Here is a 21,615-nt window from a genome sequence, read left to right as displayed (position 1 = left end):
AAAGTGACGTGATGGCAAGGAGAGAACAGCAACCGCCCCTAGCCTACGACGGAGCGTGCGTAAAGGCGTCATGGAAGGACTATCTTGACATGGCCTCGCTCATAAAATATGACGGGTTTTCTATGCCCTTTATTGTTTTTAGAAACGAGATAAATGCTTTGTTAAAAAAATGCCCGTATGAGGATATGAGACTGAGCTTGATTAGAGCAGCATGTATTAAAACTGCTGCGCAAGATATAAGCTTGATGATCAGTAGCACCCCAGGTTACAACGAAGCAATGCGTGCTAATATGGCATTGGAGCGTTTGTCTTTAAGATTTTCTGTTCGCGGCGGTTTTAATTCTGAGGCTTGTGTTAGGAGTATTCGATTTGGACCGCGTGTGTCGGGGTCTGACATTACTGGTTGGCGCAAGTTTCGAGCAGAATTACTAGATTGCCAAATATATGCGGCAGCATACAAGCGGTTGGACTACCTTGAAGGGAAATTTGTCTGTGATCTAGCTAAACGTTTGCCCGTTTATGCGCGTCAACCCTTCATTGATTTCTTAGGTGATAAATTTGGTTGTATGGCGGACCCTTCCTTTGATAGTTTGTTGCAGTTTGTTATTGCGGAAGAAAATGCGAAATCAACCGACTTTGGCGTTTGGTTAATGAGTGAGGACCATAAGTCGAGCAATAACTATTCTTCTGGTAAGTCGGAGAGTAAAAGGGACGCGGGTGCATTTCAAGTGAAACATACGGCGGCCAAGGTTGACGGCTATGGTAATATAAATTCCCCAACGTCAAAAACGAGTGTCTCGTTGTGTGAGTGTTGCCTTTCGTTTGGTGTGAATGTGGATCATGGTTTGGAGGTATGTCATCGTTTGCAAGGTATGACTGTGGCAAAGCGTGAAGAGTTTTTCTACAAACATTGGCTCTGTTATAATTGTGGAGGAAAGCATCGGGCTAGAGATTGTCGCTGTGCCATGAACTGTGATCAGTGTCAGGAAGGATGCTAACTGTAAAACGCCGAAGCATTTCGCTATGTTGCATGAATGGGTCGTTAATGATAGGCCAGCAAACAAACCAGTTCCAAAGAAGGTACGCGAGTCCGCTGTGGACAAAGTTGACAAGTCTGCGGTTAATACAACTGGAGTTCAAGGTAGAGAAAAATCAGTCTCTTTGAGAAATGTGAAAGTGACACCTTGTAAAGTTTTAAACCGAACAGTTGCTGTGTTGGTCATACACCCGGCAACTGGCTTAGAAAAGTTGGTGTACTGTCAGCTTGATTATGGATCCCAGATAACGCTGGTATCAAAATCATTTTGTGCAGAGTTGGGGTTACAGCCCTATGAAAACATTTCCTTTACCATGAAAACCTTGAACGGTGACGCGAAAGTTGATACTGGTTTGGTATCAACTTTGTGGTAAAATCGTTGTCGACTGGTGAGAGTTTTAACATAGATAATGTTGTGTGTTCGACGCCATGGAGCGATGACGTTAAAACCTTGCCCCATAAGCAAGAATTGAGAGGTTACAGACATTTTGATGATATTAGTGTGTTTGAATTAGAAAATCGTCAGACTGTGGACATTTTGATAGGCGATGACTGTCCATTCTTGTTAACTGTGCTTGAAGAGCGCGTTGGTAAAGCGTTGTATGAGCCGCACGCTATAAACACACCGTTGGGATGGCTAGCCGGAGGAGGGCGGTCTCCTCTCTGTTCGGACAGTCGTGTCACAGTCAGGAAAGTACAGGTTCGCGATGACCTTGAGAACGTGGACTGGTTAAAACGTGAAATTTTGACGCGCGACTGTATTGTGGACGAATTAAGACAGGAGTTAAAGGAAGCCACGCTGGCAGATTCGCAGCGGAGCATGTCACGCGCTGATAAGAAAGTGCTGAGATTGACCAACGAAAATCATGTGTTATCGGACAATCGTTATGAGATTCCTATCTCATTTAAAGGTGACCTTCAGTTACCGGAAAATGAAAGCCTGGCTCGAAAGCGGTTAGGGGCGTTAAAGCGAAAAGCCGTGTGTGACGCCGAGTTGTACAAATTTTTGCTAGAAAGTTTTCAGGAGCTAAAGGAAAAAGGATTTATAGAACCCGCTTTGAACAAGTCAACTGAATGTGGCTCTTGGTACCTTCCATACTTTGTTACATCACAAACTAAAAAAAGGATTGTATATGATGGGAAGGCAACATTTAATGGCACTTGTTTAAATGATTGGATTTTCACCGGCCCAGATTTGCTTAACAGCCTGGCTGGTGTTCTTGCGCGGTTTCGTATGGGTCGCTATGCCTTTATGGCGGATCTAGCTAAATGCTTTTTTCAGGTAAAAGTGCCTGAAGAGCAAAGAGATTTGCTGCGCATCCTGTGGTTTGACAACGATGATATTAATGGCGCTATGCGGCCGTATAGAATCACGCGCCATGCCTGGGGACTTAAGAGCTCACCCTTTGTAGCGAGTTTTGCGATTCGTAAGACTTTAGAGCAGGGGTTCCCAACCTGGGGGCCATGAGCCTTTTTTAAGGGGGCCATGGAAAAAATTGAAAAATAATAATTGAAAAATAATCCACTCCAACACTATATAACAAAAAAAATAAATTCAAATTTAATAAAAATACTAGTACATTTTGCCCGAAACTTCATGAAATGGTCTGTAATTCCCGGTTGTTTGCAAGAATTCAGCAAGTATTTCCCTGACATACCTGATCAAGCTGCTACACTAGTAAAAGATCCTTTGCATTGTCCTGTTACTAATATTCCAGACACAAATGATGGTGCGCAAAGCGAACTCTTGAAGCTGCAAGAAGAGACGGCAACCCGATTGAGCTTTGAGAAAGATAGTTTGACCACATTTTTGGCAAAACTAAGCAAATCGTATCCTAAGCTTGATGAAATTGTCATGCCATTGCTGTTGCCTTTCCCATCAACATATCGTTGTGAATGTGGTTTTCAACAATGTTACTTCTGAAGACAAAGCAGCGCAGTGTCTTGGATATTCAATATGACATGCGGCTTGCTCTTTCCACCACCAAACCAGCAATTAAGACATTGTCAGAGCAAAAACAAGCTCAACCATCACATTAACTGCATATGTAGCCTAATAACTAATTAATGTACTATCATGTTTATTGTGTGTTGTATTTATATCATTTGATCATTCTAACTACCGGTTACTGTATAAACAAGTTTTTTAATTAAAATGACGTTTCTTAATTTTTTTCAAAAGGTTGAAAAAAATAGGGGGGCCATTGATTTTTCAAAATTTTCAAAGGGGGCCACGGTGTAAAAAAGGTTGGGAACCCCTGCTTTAGAGGATAATGCAACTGGTGCATCGGACCTGACTATAAACACTATACGAGAAAATATCTATGGATGACTTAATATTTGCGGTGGATAGCTTGTGTGATGCAGACTTGCAGAGTCGGTTGTAAACGAGTCGATTTCTTTGTTTAAAAGTCGCGGGTTTCATTTGGGTAAGTGGAGTGCTAATGGTGAGGCACTTCCAGCGTTGCCAAACTTGAATGTAGACTCATTAGCGTCTGGTTTCCGAGACCTAAACTTGGATGATGAATGTCAGGATGACATGCCTGGCATGAAGGTTCTTGGTTGTATCTGGGAGACAAGCTCTGATTGCTTAAAACTCAAGTCAGAACTGCAACCTTTGAACAAATACACGCGAAGAAGCATGTTAAGCCAAATAGGCAAGTCGTTTGACCCTCTTGGGATATTTTGTTGCTTTTTCGTGAAGGCTAGATTGATCTTACAGCAATTAGCAATTGATAACTTTGACTGGGACACCCCGGTTCCAGACAATGTTGGAAAAGATTGGGAAACATGGTTTCAATTGATAAAGTCACTGTTAGACATGTCATTGCCTCGGTATTACTTTGCGAATTCTATCCCAGTGGAGCCCAATGATAAAGTGGTTTTCCAACTGCATTGTTTTTCGGATGCATCAGAGCGTGTCTTTGGTAGTGTTGTTTATTTACGTCGGATAGTAAATGAATCTATATCAGTGTCGATTGTCTTCGGCAAGAGTAAAGTGGCTTTAAGGCATCAGCGCTCTTGGGGAATTCCGCGAAAGGAATTGGTTGCTGCTGTGATGGGTGTAGAGTTACTCCGACAGGCTAAGGAGTCGTTAAAACTAAATAACTGTAAGCCCTTTTTGTGGTCTGACTCGAAAACCGTTTTGCATTGGCTAAAAAATGATGAGTTGAGATTGGACAAATTTGTAGCACGTCGTATTGACAAAATATTATTGTTTTCGGAGTCTTCAGATTGGAGGTATTGTCCCACAGATTTAAACCGGGCAGATGTTGCTTCAAGACCAGATGGAGTTAAGAAGGAGACATCGAGAAGTTTGTGGTTTCACGGACCTAGGTTTTTATCACAAAGCTGCGAAATCCCTCTTGTTGATGATGGTGTGGGTAGTGTATCCTGTCATAAGACTAATTGCACAAAGGATGAGATGTGCCCCGGTGACGATGATGACAGTCTAGAACGACTCTTTGCCTCTGCACCGTCGTTGTATGTTCTGCAGAAGCGTGTGGCCTATAGGGCAGCGTTTGTTCAGTTTCTGTTCTGCAAAATCAAAGGACGCGAGTTTCGTAAGCCGAAGTTAGATGTCGATTATCTTAACTAGTCATTGGAATTAGTTGTTAAATTTGTTCAAAATAAAGTGTATGGGTCTGCTGTGGAATTGATGACTGAAGAATCGCCTGAAGCCTTGGACGAGGCGATCAAAAAGCTAAGCAAAAAGAGTAGCGTACGTAATAAACAGTGGTTGGGTGATTTGAGATCATTACGTAGGTTTAGACCATGCGTAGATGAAAAGGGTCTGTTAAGAATTGAAGGAAGATTGAGTAATGCCCCGGTTTTGTCTGAAGATAGAAAACATCCGATTATCTTGCCAACAAAGCATGCGCTCACGCGGCTGGTTGTGTTATGGTATCACAGCAGAAATGGTCATGTTGGTGTACAACATTCGCTGCTTTGTACAAGGCAGAGGTTTTGGATCATCAAAGGTGCATGTGCGGTCAAAAAATACTTAAAAGAATGTGCGAGGTGTGCGTTGGAGAAAGCGAAGCCCATAAGACAGCTCATGTCAGATCTCCCAATAGCTAGTACTGCTACATGTGATAAAGCCTTTGACATCTGTGGCATGGACTACTTGGGGCCAATTGAATTCGTTCAAGGGAGAAGTACACGTAAGGCGTGGGGCTTGTTGTTTACTTGCATGGCTTCAAGGGCAATACATGTCGAACTTGTCACTTCGCTGTCATTGAATGAGTTTATATTGGCATTTAGCAGGTTCACTGACGTAAGAGGCTCCGTGACGAAATTGTTCTCTGATAACGGGTCTACGTTTCAAGGGGCAGCTAACCTTTTGCCAGAGTTGCTTGAGTCTTGCGAGTGGTCGAACTCTCTACGTGAAAGAGGTGTTAAGTTTGAAAGGATCCCGCCATATGCCCCATCGCAAGGTGGCACTTGGGAAACCATGGTCAAGCAGTTCAAGCTGATTTTCACAAGAACTGTGCACGAGTTGGCACGTAAGCCAAGCTATGTTGAATTGCTGACGTTTGCCTCGAGCGCCGTGAGGATTGTCAACGAAAGACCATTAGTATCGTTAAGTGATGATCCTAACGATTTTGCGGTGATAACACCTGCGACTTGTCAACTTTGTCCACAGCGGACTTGCGTACCTTCTTTGGAACTGGTTTGTTTGCTGGCCTATCATTAACGACCCATTCATGCAACATAGCGAAATGCTTCGGCGTTTTACAGTTAGCATCCTTCCTGACACTAATCACAGTTCATGGCACAGCGACAATCTCTAGCCCGATGCTTTCCTCCACAATTATAACAGAGCCAATGTTTGTAGAAAAACTCTTCACGCTTTGCCACAGTCATACCTTGCAAACGATGACATACCTCCAAACCATGATCCACATTCACACCAAACGAAAGGCAACACTCACACAACGAGACACTCGTTTTTGACGTTGGGGAATTTATATTACCATAGCCGTCAACCTTGGCCGCCGTATGTTTCACTTGAAATGCACCCGCGTCCCTTTTACTCTCCGACTTACCAGAAGAATAGTTATTGCTCGACTTATGGTCCTCACTCATTAACCAAACGCCAAAGTCGGTTGATTTCGCATTTTCTTCCGCAATAACAAACTGCAACAAACTATCAAAGGAAGGGTACGCCGTACAACCAAATTTATCACCTAAGAAATCAATGAAGCGTTGACGCGCATAAACGGGCAAACGTTTAGCTAGATCACAGACAAATTTCCCTTCAAGGTAGTCCAACCGCTTGTATGCGCACCGTGTTGCGTCCCGATTTCGACAGCTTTGAGGCTATTTTTACAAAAATACAATTCTTGAAAAGACGTTTCGGAAGAGTGTTTCTTTTCGGTCATTGCATACAGACGAACGGATCCGGGAATCTTATGTTACAATTTTCCCACGAAGAGATTATGGTTTCCTACCGCTGTGACCAGTTAGTTTTGACTCTTGAACTAAACTTTTTGCTGTGTGAGTTGTAGACTGCGGCAGAGGATAATCATCATGCCTGCTTAGTGCTTACAGTTTGGTGTAGGCTACAACTACGGTAACTTGGTTCTTAGCAATAAACCTTGCTTAGCCTTTTTCATTTGAACATAATGTTGAAAAGAATAACTCAAATACACAATAAATAAATGTTCAGTAGGTAACACAAATAATTGTAAGGCAAACCGGGGCGTGTTGTCACAGCAATTTTTTTTGTACTTGCACTGACTGCTTCGAGTCTATATTTGTAGCACGTGCTTCGTTAAGAGTCATCTTCATTTTGAGGTTAGCAAAGTCAAGAAAAGACAGCAGGTTTAGCTTAAATTAAATTATTATCAAAAATTTGGTCATCGATGTAAATTTTACTAACTTTTCAAAATTGTGTGACGCTTTCGTAAGAGCAGTCTGACCGCAAGTATGAAATCAGTTTTATTGCTTATTATATGTTAGGAGTTTAGCTGACACTTTAGAAGTTAATAGCGTGCCTTTCTAGCCACCATTAAAACTTTTGTCTGACTGCATACGTCGGGGCGAGTTGTCACAGCTGTGACAACACGCCCTGACGTACAAGTTTAATACAAGAATATTAATAAATTTCATTGAAACATTCCAAACAATTTCAAAAACTGGGGACTTCACCCCCATCAACCCAACCTTGTTTAATTTAAGGATTTTTCTATTAACTTTAGTGAAAACGTAACGCCAAAGTGCTAAAAAGTACATTTTAGGATTTCAAACCATAAATATGATTAACACAATTTTAAGAGGGCCTTTTTTACTAGAATTTGGGCGGGGGCTCCACATGGACTTGATGCGGCACTGGTTAGCAGGTTTTAAGTTACTGCAAACGTGCAAAAGAACAGTTGCAATCTTGTGACCACACGCCCCGTGCAGGGGCGTGTTGTCACTTTTTTTTTTTTTACAAAAATTTGATTTTCTTGAAATCCTTTTGCGGTTAAAAAGTTTAACTAGTGGCAAAAGGAAGTTTAAGTGGACAGTGTACGAATGATACAATCAAATTTCTTGCATTGTATATAGCAAAAGCACAAATCAAAAAACCTCAAACCTGTGACAACACCGGTTTGCCTTACTACTCCAATTTTTAGTCATCCACATTTTCATAAAGTTGAATGATTTCTTCAGCATCCTGTACCTCACTGACTGCTAAAAAACATTACCTTGTCATTTTTGTGTTGCAGCGAGAACCATTTATCGAGGATCCCAGTGCCTTAATACCGTGCAAGCTCTGTACAAAGTTAAAAACCTAGATTTACCTAAATTTGAAAAAAAAAAACTTAAAACCCAGATGTGGTCAAATAAACCCAGATCTAGGTGGAAAAACCAAGCTCTGCCATCCTTGCCTGAAACCTACACCTACTGAGTTTTTACTACTCCTTTGAAGCATCGCTGCTGCCGAGCTTCGCCGCAGAACTGCCACGCTCTCCCTGGCTCACCGGTCACTGGAGTCACATCACGTGCTCCACAGCTACTTCATAGACCGACAATAAAGAAACGCCTCAAATCGAGAAGCCCCTTTGCTGCTCAAGTTGCTGGAGCACAACCTAACGGGTCGGATTGAGCTCGAGAACCGCAGTTTTCTAATGTCGGTTTTAAAGTTATCCGCAAAGCAGGCATGTACGGGTAGTTGAACTGTTGTACTAACGTATTACATTTACAATAACATAAAAAACAACAACAGAAAGATGAGCAGCAATGAAACAAACCAAGCACAAGGCAGCTGTTGCGCCAACACATGAAGTTTCTTATTGCAATTACACAACTTCTTAATGAGAACTGCTACCTAATCGATTTAACTTCAAGAAAGCTACACTACCTACCACAAATGACCAATAATGAAGCAATTGGATAATATAATTGAAACTACCTGAAGTAGGCTATTAGAAGTAACCAACAAGTCAGAAACTGCTTTACAAAACAAAGCCCTGGAATTTCTTTCCATTGATTTCGTTGTTGGTGTTTTGTTTAAAAGCTTCAATGAAATTAAACCTATAACAACGGAAGGAGTTACTTTCAGTCACAGAAGTAAAACAATCACGGCTATTTTGATGGGTGATCTTCAGAAAAATTAACAAAGAGTTTTGCATGCAAATCTCCAACAAAGCATTGTAGGCAACAAAAGAACAAAGCATCTCCACAAGACATAGGCTTATTTATAGAAATTTGAGTATTATGGACTCAATTTTTGTTGCACTGGATGCGCCTCTGCTATTTACAACCAGCACTTATTGCTTATTACCAAATATACAAATTTACTCGCATTTTATTAACATTTCAGCAAAACACGCAACAAACGTGAAGTGATGTCAAGAGTTTTTTCATGAAATTCTAAATAATAACAAGTTGCAGCTCTCCTTTGTGTTGTTCATTTTTTTCCCGATTTCTTGATGCCTCCTTGAGCTGAAATAAATATGTTGGAAAGTAAAGCTTTGCGGCTAGTAGTGCAGTCGTGGGACCTTAAAAAGTGGTGTTTGTGGGAAATTTTTTTTATCAAGCTGATACGTTGTTCAGACCTTCCCCATATTATGCAAATGGCTCAAAAAAAATCCCCATCAATCGGATGATGGGAAACCACTTTTTGGGCCCTTTTTCCAAATGACGTCACAATCCCTTTTGAGTCCAACATATGAAAATTTTAAGTTTTTCAAAATAGGACATATTATACATCATTTTTTAGCTTTTTTCAAGGGGAACAACTTTTTCTATTCACCAGAACCCTAAAAATGTACAGAAAAAGAGTTATTACCGATTAAGGAACAGGATAAATCCATGAATTTCAGAAAAATTTGAAATTATTCGTCACTGTTGGACTTATTCTTCTATATTCTTTAACAAGAATTAAACAAAGTAAGCGAAACATAAATTGAAGCTATGATCATCATCAAAAACGTCAAAGATGTTGCTTTCCTCCTCGTCTTGTCCCGTTCATCTGCATTGTACGAGCATTCCTCTTCTTCAGTACCAACATCGACGTTTTGCAGAAGTGAAAAAAAGTCTTCATTCTTAAGTTTTTCGTATAGTCTCTGGAGTATGTCGTTCATACTAATTATTACTTTGATACGAAAAGGGTGTGAAAGTATCTTTGTATTTCAAGCATACTTACTAAAGTATTACATTTAACATTATGACATTCACCACACGAAGAAACACATGCCATTCCATAGTTACGACAGGTGCAAGTTTTCGTTCCACATGGATTTTTCCTTGATTTCTTACATCTGCATCTAATTACTTTGGTCAATGCTTCTGGTGCTATAGGTATATTCGTCATTATTGGGACAAGTTCGTTGTTGCTATTGTTTCTCCATCCCCATTCAAAAACATTGAATTTAAATTCTTCACCAAGTAAAGACGTAGCCCATGGAAGTAGGCTGCTCTTTGGCTTGGTGTTAGCTTTTCCTGTGCAATTATTTACTTTGTCCAGGAGCGCCTCAACAAAGCCTGGAGCATTAAAAAAGAAGCCAACCCAAGTATTAAAGATATCAAAGAAGATCTTCTTTTCCTCCATGCATGGTCAGGATGCGACACAACGTCATCGATATTTGGAAAAGGAAGTTTGGTTACGAGTTTGCGAAAATCAGAAACGCTGAAAGAGAATTCTGCAATGATCAGCAATGTCTGGAGTTCCCAAAATAAGGTCAGAAAAGCATTTATAGCTGCATTCAAGATCTGGTATGGTGACAATGAAAATTCAAAGCTTACTACACTCAGGTATGTATTTTTACGTAGGGCATAGCCGTACAAGACCAAAGCATTTTGGGGGGGCAGAAAGTAAATTTGCCCAAATGTGCACGCTTTTATAGAAATTGCCCAAATATAATGTATGCTGTGTATGATAACTATCCCTGATGATAACAGTGAAAAAGTAACATAACAAGATCACCAGCAGTGGCGTAGCCAGTAATTTTGAAAGGGCGGGGGTTGAGGGCGTGTTTCGCTTATGACGACACCCAGCAGTGGGAGGGTCTGGGGGGCCTCCACCAGAAAATTTTGAAAAATTACTTTGAATTTGGTGCATTCTGAGAGCATTTTCAACAAAAATGTGGTTATAAATATTCCTGTAAAATGATGCTGTCCGGTGGCATAGCAAAAGGATAAGATTATGTTTTCTTCGGTATTTTTCAGAAATAAAGCTACAATTCTCTATGTTTTCTTGTTGCTAATTCCTGGCTGAGATATTTGAATGCTTGGTAATGGCAAAACTCGCTCTTTGCAATACCCAACCCGCCCCCCCCCCCCCTGGCTACGCCACTAATCACCAGCTAGCTAGAACTTCTTACCAAAGTATTCAAGATAGAACAACTGAATTCATCTTTGAAGAGCATGGTAAGTAGGAGTAACAAATATTGTTTTACACACCACAAATAATAAACAAGGCCACTTAAATATTCAGTTGTGATGTCATAAAAGACTCAGAAAAATAAACATTGCAGGAAACCGGCTCAGGGTGACCATGAGGATTCAGAAAAAAGTACATAACAATAGAGAAATTATAATTAAATGTAATAAAACACAGACATACTACTTCTGTTCAAATAAACTTTGTTCAATCAATTAAAGTAGTTTTGATGATACGAATTTTAGTACAAAAATAAAAAGGTCTGGCAGCACTACTTCTAAAAATATAGTTAGGCTAGGTAATTTGATGACAAAAATAACTAAGTTTAATATATTCTAAGTTTGCATACAGACAGTGACGTAGAATTCAAAGAACCCAATTAGCCTAACAGTTCGTATTCACATTGATTCAATGTCTGAATATTGATTAATATTCAATCATCGGATTTGCAGAAGGCGTCGTTGGATTTTCAAAAAATCGCCGAATAGGAAACTCGCCAAAAAAGGCTCTGGCCGAATAGGGAACTCGCCGAATAGTAGCAGAACCTTTTTATAAAAGTAACCAAACAAAGCTAAGCAACACCTTAACATTACAGTACTTTTAACAGGTATATATAACATGTTTTTGTTAAATGTTGTGGTGGTGTTGCTTAGCTATGTCCATTTATGGTTGAAAAAGTACTGTGACCTCCTCACCCGAATTGTTTTGTAAAAGTACCGGTAGGCTATTCACCAGATTTATATAAATTCATATTTTGTAGTTGCCCAAATCAAGATGATGCATTTATGGATATTATGAAAAATTTAAAGACTTTGTACATTTTGATGCGAGGCAACTGCATCATGCCAATTTGGGCAGTTTTATAAATAGACTATGATCAGATAATTTCATATTTTTTGTTGCCTTAATCTAAACGATACAGTTATGTAAATGGGAAAAATTAATGAATTTGTTCATTTTGGGTAAACTGCCTCACGCTAATTTGGGCAGTTGCATAAACAGACAGACTAATCAGTTTCATCAAATAATTTCATGTTTTTAGCTGCCCAAATCAACACGATGCATTTGTGAAAATTAATAAAATTAGCTATAGGCCTATAGCAAATTTTGTGTTTTGATTTGGGCAGTTTCACAAAAGTATTAGAGACATATTTTGGTGGCTGCCCAAATTGGCATGATGCAGTTGGTTAAATGCATTTCATACTATAGTTTGATCACCATGCAATACAATACATCAGTACGGGTGTGCCAAATGAAAATTTTGCGGCACATTTCTTGTGCAAATAAGAGGCTGTACTTAGTTTGATAGGTAAAAGATATTAATTTATAGTTTTTCTTAATTCATGCAATTTTGTAGCTTTTTATATAGCAATTTTTGCCCTAATAATTTTAAGATTTTGCCCGGATTCGCGACGTTTTGAAACAACAGGGGGGGGCGGCTGCCCCCCCTGCCCCCCTGGCTCGTACGGCTATGACGTAGGGATTATATAATAATGTTTACACTTTTAAGATATTGTTCAATTCTAGATACCCTGTATGTAATATTTATCTTTGTTTACTTTTAGACATGGCAAATACATGCATATGGCATGCAAAGGGATAACATCATGAGTGCCAGTCTTCCAATGATGCAGTAACATAGTAACTACATCAGCAATGACATTTACTGGACCTTTTCGAAGAGAAGCATAATCAAGGGATTTCGCTACAATGGAACTGTCAGCATCATCAGAGCAGTTGTGAACTTCAACTTCGGATTGTCTCAGCAGAGTAGAAACAAACTTGATGAATTCAGCCTTGTTTTCGATGCAGATGAGGTAGCTATCTTGAGCAAAAGGAAGTGAATTGCTCGGATCTATTTTCACAAACGTGCTCTGTGGAACGGAATTTCGGCGCAAGTGCTCGTAGCTTTTAGTACTTTCGTCATCATAGCCATCAAACACAACAGCATGGGTATAATGGTTTTGGATATATTTCACATATAAATTTCAAACTTCCGAAAACTTCATTCCTTTTTTCCAGCGAACTTTATGTAGTAATGCACCACCGTCAATAATAGAAGTCACTTGCTTGTTGATTTCCTCCAAGGCATGCGACGAAGAACCAAGCAGAACTTTTCGAAGGGAGGGTTTGTCAAGCTTTCTCATCATGCCTTCCTTGAACCAAACATTGGCTCTGAAGTCAACTCGAATTCGAAAAATTGCTCAAGGCTTTTCTCTCTTTGAGCAGCAGCAATCATCCTATTGAACATGACTTTCGGACCAATACCACTTGCACCACTTTTGTTTTGTTTACTTCCATTAAGGATTCTCTTGATCAATCTTTGCGTTTGAATGATGCGTTAGTAACTGCTACCCCATCTAAACCTTTCTGGATATTTTGACCAATTTGCCCCGTTGTTCACAATTGACGTCATCTTTTCCAGCGATGGACACTAGACCATTTCAAAGAGAAAATAGGTTTACATCTGGTACCAAGAGTGGGTGTTTCGTTGTTAACCAGGCCAGACATCTTCGTAATCCCTCTTTTTTCTTGAAGCACCCAACTCTTCATGCTGGTTGCTTTATAGAAACTGAGCCTTGCTTAGTTGCGTCATTGCTTCATGAATACTTGCCGAGTGACTCACACTCAAAACCCAAAGATGTCGAACACTTTTCTGTCATACTTTTTCCTTCCGTCAATCCTCCACGCGACTTATTTGAGCGCATAAGAGTTTGCTCGATCGCAAGATCTGTCCAAATTCCAGTGAAGCTTTTTGCTGTCCTCTTTACTGTGTGCTGCTTGGTTTGGAATTGATCGTACAACCATAGATGAAAAGAGAATTCTGCAGTTATCAGCAATATCTGGAGTCATGGTGTTGAATGTAATACTTTAGTAAGTATGCTTGAAATACAAAGATAGTTTTACATCTTTTTCGTATCTAAGTAATAATTAGTATGAACGTCATACTCCAGAGACTATACGAAAAACTTAAGAATGAAGACTTTTTTTCACTTCTGCAAATCGTCGATGTTGGTACCGAAGAAGAGGAATACTCGTACAATGAAGATGAAACGGGACAAAACGAGGAGGAAAGCAACATCTTTGACGTTTTTGATGATGATGATAGCTTCAATTTATGTTTCGCTTACTTTGTTCAATTCTTGTCAAAGAATATAGAAGAATAAGTCCAACAGTGACGAATAATTTCAAATTTGCATGAACTTCATAGATTTATCCTGTTGCTTAATCGGTAATAACTCTTTTTCTGTACATTTTCAGGGTTCTGGTTAATAGAAAAAGTTGTTCCCCTTGAAAAAAGCTAAAAAATGATGTATAATATGTCCTATTTTGAAAAACTTGAAATTTTCATATGTTGGATCCAAAAGGGATTATGACGTCATTTGGAAAAAGGGCCTAAAAAGTCATCCGATTGATGGGGATTTGTTTTGAGCCATTTGCATAATATGGGAAAGGTCTGAGCAAAGTATCAGCTTGATAAAAAAAATTTCCCACAAAAAAGCTCCCACGCCTGCACTACTAGTGTCTGTTGCCGCCAGTGCAAAAGTTTTACCCATATGTAGAAAGGTAACAAGGCTATGTGAAGCGACTGATGTACTTTCCACAAAACGATGTTGCATTTATGTCAGGGATATTTAAAAATGGGAATACGAAAGCTCACATCACCTTTTTCTCACGAGACTACAAGGGCGGTGATTGGCAGCGCGTTGATCATGCGGTTTATTTGAAATTACAGAAAGGCAGAAATTACAAAATTGCAGCTGATAAGGTGAAGGTGGTCAGGATGGATTAATGTATGGTCATGTTGTGGTTATGGACCGGATGGTCCCATACTTAATTCAAGTGTTAGCATCAAATATATATTTGATGCTACTATCCAGTTATTAGTAATTCAAGTGTTAGGTATGAGAAGATAAGGTTCTCATTCTACTAAGCCTGCAGCACTAACGAGAGTCGGGCGGCCAGTTCCTTTCTCTTGGCCGCCTGTCTGCAGCAATTATGCCCACCCAATTTATTACACCCTAAGTAGAGGTGAGCGGTGTTTTCAACAACCAGCTGAAGCCGGGAGTCGAACCAGGTTTGCATAGTTGAAAAGCCAATGTCTTATCCGTTGCGCCATCCCACCGCACTGCAGCTGGTACAGTCAGTTAAAAACAGTTAGCAAATATGATGTAGAACATATTTAAAGAACTACTTGTTTGGAAAGGCAGTTGAAAGGTTACCAATAAGTTGTTTTACTTAACTAAGCGTTTGCTGTACTATGGTGAATTGGGATGCCAGAGACGAAACAGAGCTCAACATAAGAACAACCCAAGCAAAAGCAAGCTTCCAACAAATGAAACCAATTCTTTGCAATAAAAATATCTCCTTTAAGACAAGGTCTAAAGTTTTCAAATGCTACATTTATCCTGTTTTTCATTACAACTCTGAAGCCTGGAATATATCAACAAAAATGGCTGAAAAAATTAATGTATTTGAAGTGTGGTGTTTCCGTAGAATGCAACGCATTTCATGGCTAGCAAAGAAAACAAATAAAGAAATTTTACACCAACTGAACCAAACCAGAACTCTGTTAAAAAGTATGAAAACCAGACAATATGAATTTCTCGGCCATGTAATAAGATAGCAAAAAGTGGAGCATCTCTCTTTAACTGGTAAAATTTTTGGAAAGCGGGCACCTGGCAGACAACGACGAACACATCTGAAACAATTTAATGACAAGACAGAAACAATTATCCATGCAACATATAATAGGAATATTTGGTCTAACTATTCATCTGAGGCCGTCGATGCCTGGTTCAGGCAAGGCAATTGAAGAAGAAGCGTTTGCTGTAGGCAGAGATGGGCGTGATCTAAGATCAATTTTTTTTGTGTGATCTTGATCTTGAAGAACAATAAGATCAAGATCACTTTAAAATTGAATTTTACTTCCTAGATAGAGGCATTTTTTTAGAACACGTACTGTACAAAGTAGTTAGTGGCAAGTTGGCAACTACTAACATTAAGCCACTGTTAATGATATGTGCCCAACAAAAGACGATTTAAAGTCTCCATCTAATCTAGTCAGTGTTGCCATTTCAAAATTGAAAAAGTTTTCTGTGTTGGTCATAATAAAGAAGTCAACTTCCGTGTACTTTATGTTGACGTATAATACAAAACGATTCAACTTTGTTCACAATTTCCATGTGTGACTTTTAAAGAAATGTTTACTTTCTTTGACCAAATTTTAGATGTTTCAAAAGTCTAGAGTGGCAGTGTTAAAAAGTCTGGATTCTAGTCGACTTTGGTCACGTAAAGTGGTTTATTGCACCAAATCAACAAGACCTAGACTTGTTTAGGGTCTGAGTATGGAGCAGTTTGTCGGACCGCAAACCTCTGAACTTTTTTGATAGCAGACAACAGTATCAAAGTTGCCAGATGGGTAAATGGCGCAATAAACATTGACATAGTGCAGTGAAAGTTAAAACTACTTAGTAACACCAATAAAAACTCCCACATGAACCAGACAAAAATTTGGTAAAAAATGATGTAGTTCAAAGTTTATTTTTATTTATTTATTATAAATAAAAAGTATAAAACTAATTGCAAATTTTGCGACTTTTTCAGAACTACTGTGATTAACCTCGCTTTGGTTGTGACATTGCGATTCTACGCAAACTACGTCAACAACTGATAGGCCTAATAGCAACAGTCACTGACTTATTACAATTCTTAGGCCAGTGATCGAGTAGTTAAAAGTAAAAGTTAGCAATAATACCAACTATATACCTTTACCCAGGTTGCTTATATAGTAATTATTTTTTGCAACATCATTGATCAAAAACTTCATTTTTTTCAAGTACACAAAAAGTGATCTCGAAAGTGATCTTGATCTTCAAGATCACATAGTTTAGTGATCTTGATCTTCAATGTGCGCAGTGGTTACCTCGCAATTAAAAAAAAAATAAAACTTATTAATTGAAAACGCTGGAAATCAATAACAGACGAAATAGATGGTCACACGCATCAATATCTGCCAAACCAAATAAAAAGAATCTGATTTTTTCTGCCCTTTCTGCATATCAACCTAATGTCAATTTTAGTTTCATTTCCACCTGCACTGAAAGTCACTTTTCTTCCTTCCTGTTTCTTGAGCCAGGTATTTGCAACACACAGGTCCTTTTCATTGCAGAACTCAAGGAGTCGCCTTCCACCATGATTCCTTTCACCCGTGCCAAACCCTCTATGGACACCTTCAAACCCATCAATCTATTTGTCAACATGCCCATTGAAGTCTCTAAAACCCAATACAATTTCCAGACTATTTCTTGCGAAAAAGCGACGCGACGTCCCTAGGCTAGACCTGGAAGTTGACAGAGGACGTCTTGAGAAAAAGCGACGTCCCTAGGCTAGACCTGGAAGTTGACAGAGGCGCTTCTTTCAACTCTTGGGAAGAAGAATGGAACGCTTATGTAGCAGTGTCTGGGTTAGCCGCCAAAGATAATCTTACAGTTTACAATGTACTAAGACTTTCGTTCTCAAGAGAAACCGCCAATGTCGTTAGCAACTTGGGGTTGAGAGAAGACGAAGAGAAAAACCTTAGACGTATCATAGAAGCATTGAAAGCCTATGTGAAGGGGTCTATAAACGAAATTGTGGAGTGCAGAAATTTAAAAAAACGTCTGCAGGGACCGCAAGAGTCTTTCGATGACTATTTAGTATCGTTACGTGACTTAGTGAAAACCTGTAATTACTGCAATGAAGAATGCGCAAACAAAGCCTTGAGGGATCAAATCGTGGAAGGAACTCACGCTGAAGAGACCGTCGAAGAGTTATTGAGAGAGAAGCCTTTAACATTGGACAGATGCGTAGTAATTTGTCGAGCTCGCGAATCTGCCCGTCAGCAAAGAGCAGATCTTACAGTAGATCGAGTAAACCACGCTTCGGCCTACAAGCAGAACAAAAGAAATTTTACTCAGACGGCTAAAGGGACAACGGCAAGTAAAGAAAGCTTAACTTGTAGCATGTGTGGCCGCCTGTGGCATAAAACTTTAAAAGACTGTCCAGCTCGCAATAAAACCTGCTTTAAGTGCGGCAAACTTAACCATTTCTCGGCTCAATGTAAGAACCACATGGCAAGATCTGGTAATAAATTGCAGTTACTAAGCACTAATAAGGCAGATAAAGCTCTAAAATTGATGACATTTCAAAAAACGACGCGTTCACTACGTGGAATCGGTAGCGCACCACGAGTAAATTTGGAAGTTAGGTCACCTAATGGATCGGCGAAAATCACCGTGCTGCCGGACTCAGGAGCGGATATCTCGGCCGCGGATGAAACGACCTTACGTTTGCTCGGAGAAGACGTACGGAACATGGCCGTGCCACAGCACCAAGAACTATATACACAGTCGATGGATCACCACTAAAGGAGATTGGACAGCTCAAGGTACAGCTGACGCTGGGTGAGGTAACTACTGAAGACATTTTACACATTTTTCCTTCTATTCCAGGCGGCATGTTAATCTCGTGGAGAACAGCTAAAACTTTACGAATTCTGCCATCGTTTTATCCTAAGCAGATTAATAGTGTATCAACGACGAGCACTACACTGGAAGACTTGGTCGAAGAATTTCCAACCGTCTTCGATGGAAAGATCCGGGTAATGAAAGGGGAAGAATTTCGCATCGACATAATGGATCAAGCGCAACCATTTTGTGTGAGTACCCCTAGGGTGGTGCCTTATGCTTATAGAGATAAATTAAAAGAAGAGTTAGAGCTTTTGGAATCTCAAGGCATTATAAAGGCCGTGATGGAACCTACAGAATGGTGTGCACTGTGCACCTATCGTGGTCGCACCAAAAAAGAATTCGGATAATATTAGATTGTGTGTTGATTTCTCCAAGAAATTTGTGCGACGTGAACGTGAACATCTTCGTGCGACGTGAACATCTTCCTCGCCGGCTGAAGCTGTAGCCGACATTGATGCAGAACAAGCACGTTTTTTCACAACATTTGATGCTTTAAAGGGGGACTACCAGTGTCCTTTAGAAAACAATAGCCAACTGCTAACGACCTTCATCACTCCATTTGGCCGGTACAAATTTCTACGTGCCCCATTTGGTATTTGCTCAATCTCTGAACATTACAATCGAAGGATGGATGAAGCTTTCTCGGGATTAGACAACTGTCGAAAGGTAGTAGATGACGTTATTATATTTGACTCTAACGTAACCGATCACATCAATAGAGTAAGAAAATTTCTTCAAAGGTGTGCAGAACGAGGGATCTCTCTTCATAAGGAAAAGTTTAAATTTTGTCAACAACGCATTAAGTTTGCTGGATTCGAACTATCCCAAGAAGGCTATAAAATCGATAGCTCCTTGTGTAATGCACTTAGTGACTTCCCAATACCTGCTAACGTCACCGACTTACGTTCGTTTTTGGCCTCGCTAACCAGTTGTCTAGCAACAGCAAAACTGTAAGCAAGTACTTATTGCCTGTAAGACCTCTGCTTAGCAGTAAAAACGAATTTATCTGGACTTCGGAATTTACTGAAAGTTTTAAACAAGCGAGAAAAGCGTTGTCTGAAATCCCTCTTCTTGCTTTTTACGACGTTAACAAACCTACGCGATTACAGACTGACAGCTCGAACAGTGGTCTAGGCTTTCTACTTCAACAATGCAGTGACAGCACCTGGCGTACGGTTCAAGCCGGATCGCGCTTTCTGAAGGATACAGAAACTAGGTATGCCACAGTCGAAAAAGAAATGCTGGGTGTCACCTGGGCGATAAAAAAATGCCACAAATTTCTTGCAGGCCTGCCTCATTTTGACGTCATAACTGATCATAACCCTTTAATTTCGATTTTAAACCACAAGCGTTTAGATAAAATCGAAAATCCACGGTTACAACGCATGAGGATGAAGGTCATGGAATACAACTTCACTGCTCACTGGCAAAAAGGTGCGTCGAATCAAGCCGCTGACGCCCTGTCTCGAAGCCCTGTCTCGAAGCCCCGTGTCGGACCCTACACCAGATGATGAAATAGCAGAAAACGGTATCCAATCTGTGCAGTGTGCACAGGTTTGCAGAACTCAACGCTTGCGTAGATTTAAATTTAAGGCTTGTCAATCTCAAAGAAGTCGCATCAAACGAACCAATGTTATCGCCAACTAAAGAAGATCATCGTCGATGGATTTCCAACTATAAATCTCAATTGTCTAATACGTTGAAACCCTTTTGGAAGATACGGCATGAATTATCAGTTGACAATGACTTTATTGTGTATGGTGGTCGAGTATTCATTCCGAAAAAACTTAGAAGTGAGATACTTGCTAATTTACACGAATCTCACCAAGGCGTTACACGTACCAGGGAATGCGCTCGTTTGGCCGTTTATTGGCCCGGCATAGACCATGACATTGAAACCGTAATTTTATCGTGTCAAAAATGTCAAGATGACCTCCCCTCGTTGTGCAAAGAGCCAATGGTGTTGAGAAATCAACCCATTCGCCCTTTTCAGGAACTAGCGATTGACTTAGCTGAATTTAATGGACAACACTTTCTAATTATGGTAGATTGTTTTACAGATTGGCCGTCAATATATTTCATGAGGCATAACACTACGTCTATTGTGATCATCAAAGCTTTACGTGATTATTTTACTTGCACTGCAATACCAGATGTTATTTGGTCTGACAACGGACCCCAATTGAAGTCTGAGAAATTCTCCAAATTTCTTCATGAATGGGGAGTGCGGCATCGTACTTCTACTCCAACCTATCCGCAATCTAATGGGAAAGTTGAAGCAACCGTAAAGAGCATGAAAAAGTTAATTCGTCGTTCATGGACGCATCGTTACCTCGACGAAGATCAACTGCAAAAGCTTTGATGCAGTATCGAAATACGCCATGCAGGAAGGACGGATTGTCACCTGCTCAGAAACTGTATGGAGGACTGACTCAAGACACCCTTCCAGGGCCTTCTCTCATAAATGGAAGAGCGAGAGGCAACAAGCTGAAACGCGAAAAGAGATGTCCGTTAAAAGACACCAAAGCCTTCTACGACAATCGTGCTCATCGTCTTCCTGAATTCCCGATTGGAACTCACGTCGCAGTACAAAATTTGAACACTGGACTGTGGGACATTTATGGGAAAATAGTCGCTGTGGACGACTACCGGAAATACACTGTTAAAACTGCTAGCGGCCGATTGTTAATTAGAAACCGCAGATTCATTCGACGAAGAATATCTGCGTCTATCCCCTGGCCCATCGAACCGCCGGACAATGTCAGACCTTCCGCTAGTGTCAACGTGGACTTGCCTGCTCGACCGCGCAGACAGGTTAAGAGACCGAATTGACTTATTGAAGATCCGAGTTGGCCTTAACCTGCCTTGTGGAATGTATTAATTTTGGTGTTGTATTTTGTAGTGTCATTGAACTTAAGGGGGAGGTGTTGTAGTATTTGCAATAATATGCTGGAAGCACTGCTTGTTGCAATCAGCGCGAGGAATGTCCGATTCTCCAGAAGCTACATTCTTGCGCTGACTGCAACGTGTTTATGTTAAGTTTAATCAGTTCGACTTATGCACTGGTAGAGAGCACACGTGTAGTTCTTTTCCCTCAGTTTTCACAAATAAAAGGTATCAAACACGTTTCTTTGTTGGTTCTGAAAAAAAAACTACATTGACATTCATTGGCAAGATAAAAGATTAAAGACAATCGA

The 21,615-nt window shown here is 40.1% G+C and overlaps 3 protein-coding genes across 3 annotated transcripts in view; 2 read left to right on the top strand and 1 right to left on the bottom strand.

Annotated features, from left to right (window-relative positions):
- The first annotated feature begins 3,575 nt into the window (after nt 1-3,575).
- LOC145788461 (uncharacterized) lies at nt 3,576-4,634 on the top strand. Its single transcript, XM_082600227.1, has one exon. It carries the CDS (start codon nt 3,576-3,578, stop codon nt 4,632-4,634), a length of 1,059 nt encoding a protein of 352 aa, XP_082456353.1.
- Nucleotides 4,635-4,694: 60 nt separating this feature from the next.
- Nucleotides 4,695-5,732, top strand: LOC145788460 (uncharacterized). Its single transcript, XM_082600226.1, has one exon. It carries the CDS (start codon nt 4,695-4,697, stop codon nt 5,730-5,732), a length of 1,038 nt encoding a protein of 345 aa, XP_082456352.1.
- A 3,083-nt stretch (nt 5,733-8,815) lies between these two features.
- LOC145765069 (translation machinery-associated protein 7-like) overlaps nt 8,816-21,615 on the bottom strand; it is a 56,539-nt gene continuing 43,739 nt past the window's right edge. The window contains exon 3 of the mRNA XM_082576808.1: nt 8,816-8,968. Within this exon, the coding sequence (XP_082432934.1) occupies nt 8,934-8,968 (35 nt within the window). The 3' untranslated portion in view covers nt 8,816-8,933. The remainder of the gene's footprint in view (nt 8,969-21,615) is intronic.

The sequence above is a fragment of the Aplidium turbinatum genome, chromosome 2, assembly GCF_918807975.1.
Source record: "Aplidium turbinatum chromosome 2, kaAplTurb1.1, whole genome shotgun sequence".
NCBI lineage: Eukaryota > Metazoa > Chordata > Ascidiacea > Aplousobranchia > Polyclinidae > Aplidium > Aplidium turbinatum.
Note: the sequence above shows the minus strand (reverse complement) of the source record. Positions and strands in the feature narration are given on the sequence as shown.